We start from the raw sequence: 13,134 nt of genomic DNA, 5'->3' as shown, positions 1-13,134 counted from the left end.
TGATATTAGTCTTTGATGAAATATCTTTACTAGTATTGATGAAGACTTAATTTAACTTTTATCTTTCTTCATAAACATGTTTTCTTATTAAGTTACAATTACCGACCATGTAGGATTTTTTTCCATTTAATACCATATTCCAGTTTTATGTGATCATAGAATCTTAGAATTGAAAGTGATCTTATAGACTGTTTTTAAAACTCAGTCGTCTGTGCATTCCGTGTTAAGAATTCCTTGCAATTAATCTGAAAATAATTTATTCTAGATTACCTGATTTTCCTATGCAGGGACAGGAAAAACTTGAACTTTTAGAACTTAAATAAACAATTCCTACTGCTTATTTCTGACAAAATGAGTTCTATCAAAGGAAGCCTTCTGGGCTTCCCCGGTGGCGCAGTGGTTGAGAGTCCGCCTGCCGATGCAGGGGACACGGGTTCGTGCCCCGGTCTGGGAAGATCCCACATGCCGCGGAGCGGCTGGGCCGGTGAGCCATGGCCACTGAGCCTGTGCGTCTGGAGCCTGTGCTCCGCAACGGAAGAGGCCACAAAAGGGAGAGAGCCCGCATACCGAAAAAAAAAAAGGAAGCCTTCTTTCCTTTTAAATTTTAATGGGCAAAAATGCATCAATCTTTTTTCATGGATTTGGATTCAGTTTGTCGGCGTTTTTGCTGTAAGATTATAATTCTAAATATTGATCATTATAGACTTTAATATGTATGTAGCTAATTTATTTACTAGTACAAAGTGATATGTGAAGTGTTCAATTTAGCCCCAAAATACGAAGACAAATGCTTTAATTATATCAATAGATATTGTACTGATTAGTCTTTTAAAACTTGCTTAAGTATAAATTTATCCAGGTATGTTGGCACTGCTATCAAGAAGAGTGTAAGATGGATTGCCTGTTTATGTTGACGCAGAACTGGCCACTCCATTCCTGCCTCTGGTGACACTTTTCTAACATGAATTCAGTCTGGTTTCTCACAAAGAGCAAGAGCTTCAGGTTTTCTCCATGCTGCCTAAAGAGAATTATGAGTGCAAGGCTAGTACCTAGACTATGAGTCCCAGATATACTGATTCTTTTACTCTTCTTGGATACCCAGGGTGGGTTTTTGCCAAGTACCGTGGGTCAGTTGATAAGCTATATATATATACTGTTGTTGATACGTTATATATACTACAGAAGATTCCTAGTCTGTGGACAGATGTTTAAGGTAACCATCCATGAGCCTGCGTCTGAAAAATTGCATTTATCTTGACACGATTAGGCCTAATTCCTGTGGTGAATCAGCCCTGACAGATTAATTTCTCAGTATGCCAAGATTTGGCTTAAATCTTTGTCTTTTAAGTAGTCTTTGGAAAACATGGTTTTCATGTTTATTGTACTTCTCACTTTGGATCATCAAGACATTGAAAGTTATTCGCAAAATTGTGGAGAAGATTTTGTTTTTAATTTTCTGGGACTCGGAATAATATTAGTCGATAGTTACCCCTTCAAACATTATTGCACTTATTTTGTGGTTACCAAACAAATACATGTTAAGTTAGAAAAGATTTACACAAATCAAAATAAAATCTTTAATCTTTTCAGTTGTTCACTGTCTGCTCCACTTTCACCCTTTCGTGCAGAATACACAAGGATGAGGTTTAGTCTAAGGCGTTCTTGCCCTGACACTGAGAAAAAATATTGAGCCCACTTCCCATAGTCCTCTTGTAACAAAACCTCTTACAACAAACCAGATGCCAAGTCCATATATCAGTTAGATACCTCATATGGCTGATCATGCTCTAACATTAGACAGGCCTCTGAAAGTAAAGAGTTCAGGTTAGAATTGTAAAATTGCTTCATTCAAATGCTCTCAGCTTTTAGGAGGTGCTGTCAGGGGAGCCAAAGAAATTGTGAATCGCAACTCACGTGTGAAAGAATGGTTAAGATCACTGTCACTGAGCAACCCAGAAATAGCTGTTTAACATCCATCCTTACCTTTTCATTGTATTCACAGAATTGGGAGTAGTTTTATGTTTTAGTCATTTAGCTAGGGAACATATGCTTTAATGTAACTAAGTAATCAAAATGCTTTTGTTAGCTTTCTGAAACTTTAATTCATCTTTAAATTTACTCGTCATAAACTCAGATTGCTTCATTGTCTTTGTGAAGTATTTGAAATGGCATTTTCATGGAATCACTTTGGATTCATGTGTGTAAACCTTGACGCCTATATACCAGAATTCTCTATCTGACTGTCCTGCCCATCCATAAGTTGCAGTGCAGTGTTGTTTGTTAGAGGCTTGGTTTACTGATTTGGAATATACACACAAAGCAAAGAATGCCGCTTCTCCAAAGCTGGGGGTTGAATATACTCCTTGCCGTAGTTCTCTTCCCTGTTAAAGTTGTTCTTTCATATTCAGTTTGTTTAATTTGATGTTTAAAGCCACAGTTACAGATGCTGCATGGTAGCCTGTTTTTTAAAGCAATTTAATATGTTTATTAACTTCTTTGGCTTGACTCTTTTGGGGGAAAATGAAGGGTGGGAAAAATGGGCAAGAAAACGATAATTCTTAAAATATGAGTTTTTGGGGAAACTGCTGAGCTGAAGTTTTATACAAATCTGACTTGAGTGTTTTTCTCTTCATTTGCTGTGCTTGTGTAAACAGTGTGACACCATCGCCACAACAGGTTCGGGTTTGTCCTCCCCGTATGCTACCTGAAGATGGAGCTAATCCTTCCTCCGCTCGTGGCATTTTGTCGCTTATCCAGTCTTCCACTCGTAGGGCTTGCCAGCAGATCCTGGATGTGCTGGATGAAAGCCGCAGGTGATCGGCCCTGTGATTCGCGCCAACTTTACCGCCTGTCTTTCGGCTCCTCATGAGTGGAGTGTGGTGTCTTCCTTTTATGTTCGCGCCTTTGTCTCTTTCTCAGATGCAGCGGTTTAAAACAGCTTGCTTTGCTTTCTTTTAATTTGAAATTATTGTCCAAAATTCACATTTCACAAGGTTCTGTTAGCTTCTCTTCAGTCAGGGAGGGAATTCAGTTAATAACTAATTATACACGGGAAGTATAATGGTTTTTTTCCCAAGACTTTGTTGACCTGTTTTTAAGTACCTGATTCCATTTTTGGATATGCTGAGGGGTACTTTTGGATTGAGTGTGTGATGTTGGACTGAACTGTGCTCCTTTTCTTCAGTAAGTCTTTTGATTCACTCATGTATGTTACTAATGTGGTTGGATTAGGAAGCAAATCTGAGAAGATGATATCAGTGTAGCTGCCAGGACGTTTTTTTTCTTTCTTCTTAACTAGGGATTTCCACACCTGTACTGAAAATCCCAGGTGCTGTTGTCTTTTTAATGCTGATTTTTTTCAGTATGGATAGCGTGTCTAACTCTCCAACATCTCCAAGTAAAATCATTAGTAGTGTATACTTAGACTTGTTCATTCAAATAAATTTTTTGCCATTATTTCAAATACTTTTTTCTCCTTGCTTCATTACTAGATGGTGTTTTAAAAAGATGGAATTTGGGAGTTTTTTTGGCATAGTATGAGGAAGGTACAGTCAGTTTCACTTCAACTCTAAACATTTTATGTAGTAACTCTGTAAGTCAGTGTTTGAATTTTCATGATCATTTTTTTAGACTGTTAATTTTGCATTTTGAAGAATTCCCAATAAATTTAGATGGCCCTTCAGTAAACCTTTTTTCTTGCTTTAGGAACTGATACGTCTTATGACTTGCTCTGAACAAACTTTTTCTTATTAAGTGCTTTTGACCCTCACGTAAGCCCCAGGTGTTTCACCTCCTGCTGCTCGACTAGTGTTTCTGACCCTTCCCAGGGCTCCCATACGTGTGGGTCCAAGGACTTAAAGCTGTACCAGAAAGAGCATAAAAGAGAAAACTCATGGCAGGGGGAAAATTATATATACATCTATGGACATATGTATTCATGTATAGGTGTGTATGCATGTGTGGGTGTGTGTGTATATATGTGTGTGTGTATATATATATATATATATATATATATATCCCTCCCCAAAGGTTTAGAGTCCCTCTTACCTCTTTGAAGCTTCAAGGACTATCTTAGAATATTTGGAGCCTGTAAGAAGCATCATGGTTCAGAAGAAAAAACATGGATCAAGGGAGGGGGTCAGATTTAATCTTGATCCACCCCACTGAACAGCTATAGCTACATGATGGCCTTGGGTGAATTGCTTAGCTTCTCTGGGCCTCATTTTCTTCATCTATTTTTTAAAAAGAAGGGTAATACTAATATTAACCTAGTTTTCTGGATTCTTATGAGGAATCTTCCCCCCTCCTCTGCTTTTATTTAAGATATAGGGATAATGGGCTCAAATTCTTTGTTTAGTGTCATGGGAGATCCTTAAAAAGATATTGAATATAAAGTACCTGGCACCTGACTAATATTTCCAAAGCCCTGTTTTCTCCTCCTTCCTTAACATAGATTTATTCTTCACGAGGTATCCTCTTTAACTTTTTAATTAAAATAGGTCCTTAGAAGAGACTGGATTATTAGGTCAAATTACATCATATCAAATGCTATTATAGTGAAAATATCTGAATGAGAAAGATGTTTATAAATCCTATATAGATTAAATAATAGCTAGATGACAAAGCCCCAGTATGTTAAAATTATTTGTCCCATCCCCCTACATATAGACAGTTCAGTGCAGTATATGGAAAAATAGTTGGATTTTTTTACTCTTTAATGGAAAAATTTTGCCTCAAGCTCACAAGTACAAAAATCTTACTAATTATAAAATTTACTTTGTATTCTTTTATTTATAAAAAACTATTTTGAGCTTTAAGTGATCTTTTTTAATTGTAATAAATTGATAACGAAAATTCCCTTTTCTGGGAAGGAAGTATCTTTTCTTATTCACTTAAATGAGATTTTTAAAATTCATAAAGTAGTTGTATTAATAATTCTTTGCTCCTGGATACACACCTTGGAGCCTGGAGGATTAGATTCTCATTAGTGTTATTGGATGCTTTCAATTCTGAAAGTTTTTTTTTTCCCCATTGCACTGAAATCTCTTATGATCAAATGTTCAGCAGGGTTTAATCAGAGTTGTAAGTGCCGAATCAATTTTTATTTCTACTATGAGAACTATCTAGCATGACTTACCAGATATAAGAAATAGGAATGTGAAATTTGGATAATGTTCTATTTGCATGACTATAAAATAATACTGCTTATAAAGTTTTAAGTGCTTTTATGTTCCTTGCTCTGTACATCATTTTTTTTCCTTTCTGCTTTTTATTCCTGGCTGTTACGCTAATGCAATATCTTATCTTTGGTCTTAAGCCATCACATTAGGTATAGTTAAATTAAGTTTGGCAGAATGAAAGAAAAAACCTGTCTGCCTGTTTTATTATCATAAAATAATGCATTTTCACAGTTGTTTGGCATGAGAACTATTTTTAGTTTATACTTTGAGGGACACTGTTGAAAGGTTTATGTATTTTTGTTTTCTCATCTTGAGAACTTACATGATCTAAAACCAAGTTCATCTGAAAACAAAGTTAAATCCTAGGTGTACATTAGAAAAGCTTATTTACATAGGTCAGTGCTGTGCATTTGGAAAACTGAGGTGTCAAAAATTTACCAAAACACCTGGGACAAGCACCGGATTTAAAATGCTGTTTAGTCCTTGCTAGTTATGAAATGCTCATGTCTTCTGACACCTGCTAGAGCTCCATATCTCACTCACCAATGCAAAATATTAATGTTTTTAAAAAGAAACTTAGTCCCTATGAAAGAACATGATTTAAGTATTGACAGATTAGTCATGTTCAGCATGCTTAAGTTTTACTTTTAGAAGGAGCTTGAGGGACTTCCCTGGCGGTCCAGTGGTTAAGACTCCACGCTTCCACTGCAGGGGGCGAGGGTTCGATCCCTGGTCAGGGAACTAAGATCCCGCATGCTGCGTGGCATGACCCAGAAAAGGGGGGGGGGGGGGTTGATTATTTTTTTAACAGATTATACTAGCTTTGAATGAAAAGAATAAGAAACCAGTATGTAAATAATTTATATTTTTTGCAGGTATCCATATAAATATATTACTTGGAAGACCTAGAAATGCAAAGTTGCAGTTGAAACAGTGTTTGTTATTTATCATTTTTAAATTTAAATTTTTAATTTTTAAAATATTCATATAATTCCTGATACATCCAAACTATTTACTTACTGTAGAAGTTTCCTTTTTTTTATAGCAAAGAAATATATTCTACTAAGTCAGACCATTTATTTATTCAAAAATGTCAGTATACAAGTTAATGCGGGAACCTGTAGAGCCTTGAATCTCATTCCCTTTTGCCACTTTAATTACGAAACATATTTTCAAACTTAAAAAGATTTTTTAATGTATTAAGTCATAGTTAGAGTAGAAAGTGGTACTTGAAGTTTCTAACTTTGCCAAATACCTCTCTAATTTACTTTTATATTATATGTGTCAATTGCCAGTGTGAGAAGACAAAATGAAATACGTTGTGAAAGGTAACTTATTTTCTGGCTCTGCATTGTAAAAGGGAAATCTCTGTGGTGGAATATGTTGAATATGGCAGCTCCTTTTGAGCAATGTATGATTTTTTTTAAAAAAAAGCTTTAGGTAACACAAAGCAGTGGCTTCATTTTTAACCTTTCTTATGTTAATGTAGTGTAGGATTGTAGTTAGGTAAGTTTTCCTAATGTCACAGAATAAATTAATTAATAGGATGGGATGAGTTGAAAACCTGTCTCAAGCATATGTAATTTTTCACTGTTCTTTAGCTAACAAAATAGAAGTCTTAACATCTGACCCAAAAGTCTCTTATCCTGTAGGCTCTGGAAATTTTCTTTAAGCACCAGTAGTGCCTTTAGGAAACATACAGGCTAAACATTAAAATTTTCTTGTATAAACTGACCTGACATAAAATAGTGATTTGTATTGTAACCAAAATTCTACAGCTGTGCCAACTTGTAGGAAAAAAATAGTGCATTTGGTACTAAGTGTTTACTGTAAGAATTGTCTTGATACTTAAATTCAGACAAAACCTGATCCATCTGTAGAGTAGGAGACATTCAAAATAGAATGTAATAATTCTTCAAATCCTTATATGGATTCTATACCCCAGTCTCCTTTCTCTGGTTATAAATATTGCTGATTACTTTTTGGGGAATTGACCAGTGACCACATAGAGCTTTTGTTTTCTGATTTAAAAAATAAAATAAAATTTATTGGAAAGGTTACTGCTTACCTAGGTAGAGAACTAATTGTCATCTAGAATCAAAGTATGTACTCGGTGAAAATCCAGTGCACCTTAGTCTTCATTTCCAGCAGTCCTGTATGTCGCTTCTGGTTGTCTCAAGGTCAGACTCACATATTTGATTGCACTTCCTGTAATGTGCTGCAGTATGCCCCTCAAAGCATGTCCCTGATCTCCTTAGCTCCAGAGCTGAGGCTTGCAGTTTTGCTCTTGAGAGCTGAGGGTTTGAATGAGACACAGCTATATTAAGGTATCAGGCACTAAGCAAAATTAATGAGGTGGGAGGCAAGGAATTGTGAGAAATGGGAGTTTCTTGGAATTTTTGAGATAGAGCTTTGATATCAGATGAGCAACCATGATGATGCAGGTGCTACTAACCAGTTCTTGGCATGCTTCTAAAGTTGCTGGTGATTTTTTTTCCAACTAGAAGAGAGAAATTATACATTTTGAACAGAGTTGTCCTCTGTCTTGAATTTCATAAATCAAAATATAAGCACCAATAAAATTATATGCTGGTGCTATTTTGTTATGAAAAACGTAGGTTCCCTTTGTTTTTTACCACATTGTAAGATACTAAACTTATGAAAATCATAAAATGGAGGACAGTGAGACAAAGATACTTGAAGTGTTTGAAATATATTGTATTGAAACATACAAACGTATTTGACATTTATTTGTCTTATTTTTGTCTTATTTTTGCTTTTATCTTGTTACTCTCTGGTTCCTGATTCTGTCTTGTGCCTTCTCCCGCAAAAACCCGCCTTAGACCTGTGTTGCGTGGTGGGTCTGCTGCCGCCACCTCTAACCCTCATCATGACAACGCCAGGTAAACTTTGAGACTTTGTAATTACCAGGGTAGAGAGTTGACTGAACGTGTAGTTTGCAGGACGTAATGCATGTAGCAGCCACGCTTTTTATATTATAGCTTGAATCTCTACAGCTTTTCTCTGAGTACATCCTGTTTTTCTCTGAGAACAGTGAGTCTAATCATTCATGACATTTGGCCAAAAGAGTATAAAGAAAAATAGTTATGATACATTATCATGGGAACATCAGAGACAGGGTATTTAAACATGGTTTTAATAGCTTATTGGCGATCATACTAAAACACAGAAAAAAATAATCTTAAACCTTGTTTTATGTGCATCATTTTAATTGTTGCCTGAGGTTCTGTCCAGCATTTCCTTTTTAGTTGTTAATTGTCTGTAATGTCACTTTCAGTGTGTAGATAAATGTGTCTGTAAAGCATCATCTTAAATTGGGGGAAATCAGCATTGGTAACCTGAGAAGTTAAATGTTTAGAAAGAGAATTTAGTTTTAAGAATTTTTGTCATCCGTTGATTAAGCTTTTCTCTCTTATTTTTGTCCCTTTCACACTTTCAGATATGCTTAGCCTGAGTAGTTATTTCTTCCTGTCACGCAGAAGGACAGATAGAATGGCACATACGAATACTTTAAGGTTCTCAGGTGCCAAAATCTCATTTCCCAACTTCTTGGGTAAAAAAAAAAAATTGGTTAGTATTTACAGATATCATTTCTGTAATATTTTCAGAGCCAATTTTATTTATTTTAAGCAGAAATGGATTATCTGTAGCAGTAGATTTAAAACTGTCAGCAGGGGCTTCCCTGGTGACGCAGTGGTTGAGTGTCCGCCTGCAGATGCAGGGGACACGGGTTCATGCCCCGGTCCGGGAAGATCCCACATGCCGCGGAGCGGCTGGGCCCGTGAGCCATGGCCGCTGAGCCTGCGCGTCCGGAGCCTGTGCTCCGCAACGGGAGAGGCCACAACAGTGAGAGGCCCACGTACCGCAAAAGAAAAAAACAAACAAAACTGGCAGCATTATTTCTATCATGAGAGGAAGCAAGCTGGCACGTTCATTTTTAGGCAAGAAAAGAGGGAAATACTGGTTTCTCATTAATACTGAATTCAGGTTAGAAAATTGAAAAGTGTGTCCTTAGGGGTCCCTTTCCACTCTGCTTCTTTTTACAATATTAACTCAGTCCGTTTTAAGTTTTTCCTCGTGTATTTCTCGTAAGTTTGTGATCCTTTTATTTTTCTGTGAAAGTATTTTCAGGCAGTGATCTGACTTAGATTTCTTACAGAGTTTTTAGCTCTGATCAATACAGGTTTTAGTTTTAAGTCAAATTACACAAGTAAAGTCTTTTGTCATATCCTTAGATTTCTTAGCAAATGAAGATTTCCTTTACAGATATTTAAAACCTTAGTTCAGGATCTAAATTGTGGGGAGTCCCTTTCAGTTATACTTCATTCTCTCTCTTCAGTCTGGATCCCTTTACCTTTGAAGCAATTGCTTCTAATGTTGTTGTTTTTTTCCCAATTATTTATCTCATGTATGACCTCACAGAAATAGAAGAGTTTTATTTTGAGGATAGTGTAGAGAAGAGGAATCTTCAACCCTTATGTTTTCCACTAATTGTTTAAGAATTCTGCTTAATGTTCAAAGGAATAATTAACTCAGATGTTTGTAAAGCCATAGTTCTTAGCACCTACTAACTTAGTAGCTAACTTCTCCATCTGATGCCGTTACTTGTGGTATTCCAGTATATTTGCTGTGTTCCCATGAAGGAAGGGGCAGATTAGGAGAAAGCAAGTTAATTTAGCCCTAAAAAGAACATTTAGAGATTGTTCTAGATTATCTAAAGTCAGTACGTACCATCTATCATTGAAACTGCAACCTATGTAATTAAAATCAGCATTCAGAATGATGACACTGCAGGATTATACAATTAAAAATTGTTTTACGTTATTTATTAAAATATTTTTGAATTATTTTCAGTGGCATTTATAACAAAAGGATTTTCTGAATAGACTTGTCTTTAACGTGTCTGGAGGAAAAATATAATTCTCTTCATACACGTTTGTGTAGTAATATGCTTTTTGTAATAGGGACTTGCTTGAAATATTAAAAATATCAATATTACGCTCTATGTGCCAACTCTGTAGATTGCATAGGAGTAACTTTTAAATTCAGTTTATTTATAATCCACTCATTTGGAAAAGTTAATGTGCCATTTTACTGAAATAACCATACAGGATTCAAATAGTAAGGATATAAATATACGAGGTGAATTATAGGGTATGTGAATTGTATCTTAATTAAAATATATTTTAAAAGTGGAAATCTGGGCAAAGAGGAATAATAGCATTTGTGTGCATTTGTATCTCAGAAGTTTATTGTCATTCATTTAAAAATCGGTGCGCCTTTAGAAGTAACTGCATTTGAACAAGAAATACTTTTTAATGTTTCTCTAAGGTTTGTCTTAGTGGCTTTCCAGTATTATTTTATACACCACTTCTTAATTATAGTATTTAAATTCTGGATCTGAATGTAGTGACAGGATGTATTCAGGTGATTTTATAATTGCTTCTCTGGAGACACAGTAGATAATAAGTAATTAGAAATAAGAAGTGAAGAGTGGAAATGGCAAGAGAAGAGGCACTGAGAAGAGTAGGAGAAATAAAACATGATCAGTCTTCCTTTTTCAGCTGGAGTTTGTTTACTTTGTGTTCCCTGCCATGAGTCTCAGCAGGGACTTCTGAGGAACCACATATAGACATCAGATGGTGGGAGAATTGTATTTCGTTATATGCTAGCACAGCAGCTCTCAAATCTTTTCAGCCAGGTATCCTTTTTAACACTGCCCATCCCTCTGAGTTGAAAAGTGTCTCCTTATTTATATCTTTAGTCAGGGTTTCTTCTCTTTCTCAAACTTTCAGGACACCTTCCTAGTATTGTAGGTAGTTGTTACGCTAAGCTCTTTCCTTTCCTTTGTTAGTACCCGTTCAGATTGGTAAATATTTTAGTAATTTGTACTGTTAAATACCAGTCTTTTTAACAGTTCTCTGAGCATTACACAATATATTACATGATTTGACTTGCCAGGTACTTTTAGTTCTATTCTAATATTAAATCATATTTTTATTTCTTATCTGCTAGGTATGGCATTTCACATATAGATACAACGATTGAAGGAACCTCAGATGACATGACTGTTGTAGATGCAGCTTCATTAAGACGACAGGTATTTAATGTACCAAATATCATATAATCCTAAATTATATTCATATAATATTTAAAGTGGTAGTTCCTAACATTTTATCATTTTCTGTCCAGTGGAACCCATGGATTAAAATATTTTATCTATCAAACTATTTATTAAACCATAATTGACTTTCCCATTTTGATTAAAGACATATTAAACCACTATTTACATGTTTTGATCAGCATAAAGCAGTATTACCAAAATGGATTGATGTAATTCTAGCCAATAACAAAGAATCCTAACATTTTAAGCAAACCAGTGCATCCATAAATTGCTCTGAAGCTGAGATGACCCTTCACAGTTGGAGCAGGCGGCCTGGGCCTTTTAACCCCATCACAGACCAGTCGGTGGATTCATGCTGCCTTCATAAGGGAGCATGAACTTGGGCAAGATAGTTGTTCAGCCCAGAACTATTCACAGTAGGGACCAACAGCCGAGGACAGTGCTGTCAACCAGTGACACTCCTAACAGGTAGAGAATTAGCCTTTTAGTCCTGAAGGGTGGCAGGTGACAGGGCCCACTATAGTAGGTTAATTATTGGGATCCTTGTAGTAACTCAGAGAAGGCATAAAACAGTTAAAGCAGGTTAAAGGTGAAAAACTGAAGCTGAGTGACAGAAGCTCATAAGAGAAGAGAATTTAAGTGAATTTAAGCTGTCGTGGGTAACATTTTTTCTATATATAGCTTTCTTTATTTTGCTCCAAATGAAACTCTTCATGTTTGTAATAATTCTTTTTACAAATTAAACTACTTTGTAAGAATCTGATTGCGTCATGCATTAAAGCTTCTATTCATTTTTTGATGTTGTTTTTTACTTAGATAATCAAACTAAATAGACGTCTACAACTTCTGGAAGAGGAGAACAAAGAACGTGCTAAAAGAGAAATGGTCATGTATTCAATTACTGTAGCATTCTGGCTGCTTAATAGCTGGCTCTGGTTTCGCCGCTAGAGGTAACCTCAACTCTCAAAAATATTGTCTCAACAGCTGGAAATATAAAGAATTTGCAAACTTCTTTATTTCTGTCTTTGCATTGTATGCCGTTTTACAGTCCCCACCCTGAAAATGTATTTCTCCCAGAAAGGATGGGGGAAAGACTTATATTTGCAGAAGTAAAGGTATGTCCTGTCACTCGACTGTATTTAGTTTTAACCAGTTCTGCCATAACACCTACTTAAAATTCTCCCTTTGCATGTTTTGTAAATAGGACCTAGTTTGTTTGTTTTGTTTTGTTTTTGCCTCATCAATCTGCACAGCTAATTCTATGAATGGGAGAGAAAAAAGTGTACAGAAAATGGATTTAAAGAAGTGTCTGTAAAGGAAAAATAATACTTTGTATTGTCCTGTTTCTCAAACACTGTTAGATTAAACAGTTTAGTTAATAGACATTTTTGCATCCACATTTCAACATTAACACTACTGAAGTCATGGTCTGGTGTCAGATTTAATAAACTCAAGTCACCTCATGTTTCAGGATCACCTTCAATAAAATAATTCCTAACATTTTCAGCAGTTTAAGATGAGGGCAAAATGTGCATTTTTATTTTTATTTTAGTTTTGCAGATGGTTTTCTATAAAGTACATTTTTACTGAGTCCGTGTGTGAATGATTTAAAAAACTACAGAATAAGGTACAAATGTAGTGTTTTTAATAAACTGTCAACCAAAGCTATATTTGTGTATCAAAAGATTTTATTTCATCATACTGTGCTGTGAGCTATATTCCATATTATGTTTCTTTATATGCACCTAAGTTTTCCCGGCTCTGGAGCAAGTAAAGCAATTAATGACTTGGCAGGTAGTAAGAACCCAC

The 13,134-nt window shown here is 35.6% G+C and overlaps 1 protein-coding gene across 19 annotated transcripts in view; it reads left to right on the top strand.

Annotated features, from left to right (window-relative positions):
* Positions 1–13,134, top strand: part of MFF (mitochondrial fission factor) — a 44,888-nt gene that overhangs the window by 21,629 nt on the left and 10,125 nt on the right. For 5 of the 19 annotated variants that reach the window (XM_032637000.1, XM_032637002.1, XM_032636999.1 and 2 more), the window contains 5 exons: positions 2,655–2,813; positions 6,476–6,508; positions 8,024–8,083; positions 11,217–11,301; positions 12,142–12,915. In XM_032637000.1, coding sequence (XP_032492891.1) covers positions 2,655–2,813; positions 6,476–6,508; positions 8,024–8,083; positions 11,217–11,301; positions 12,142–12,273 — 469 coding nt within the window. In that variant the 3' untranslated portion in view covers positions 12,274–12,915. Of the gene's footprint in view, positions 1–2,654; positions 2,814–6,475; positions 6,509–8,023; positions 8,084–11,216; positions 11,302–12,141; positions 13,001–13,134 lie in introns of those variants that run through there. The other 14 variants (XR_004350670.1, XM_032636996.1, XM_032636995.1 and 11 more) reach the window with 6 other exon arrangements.

This window comes from Phocoena sinus, chromosome 7, assembly GCF_008692025.1.
Source record: "Phocoena sinus isolate mPhoSin1 chromosome 7, mPhoSin1.pri, whole genome shotgun sequence".
NCBI classification, from domain to species: domain Eukaryota; kingdom Metazoa; phylum Chordata; class Mammalia; order Artiodactyla; family Phocoenidae; genus Phocoena; species Phocoena sinus.
The sequence above is the reverse complement of the archived record's forward strand: the minus strand, read 5'-3'. Positions and strand labels throughout refer to the sequence as shown.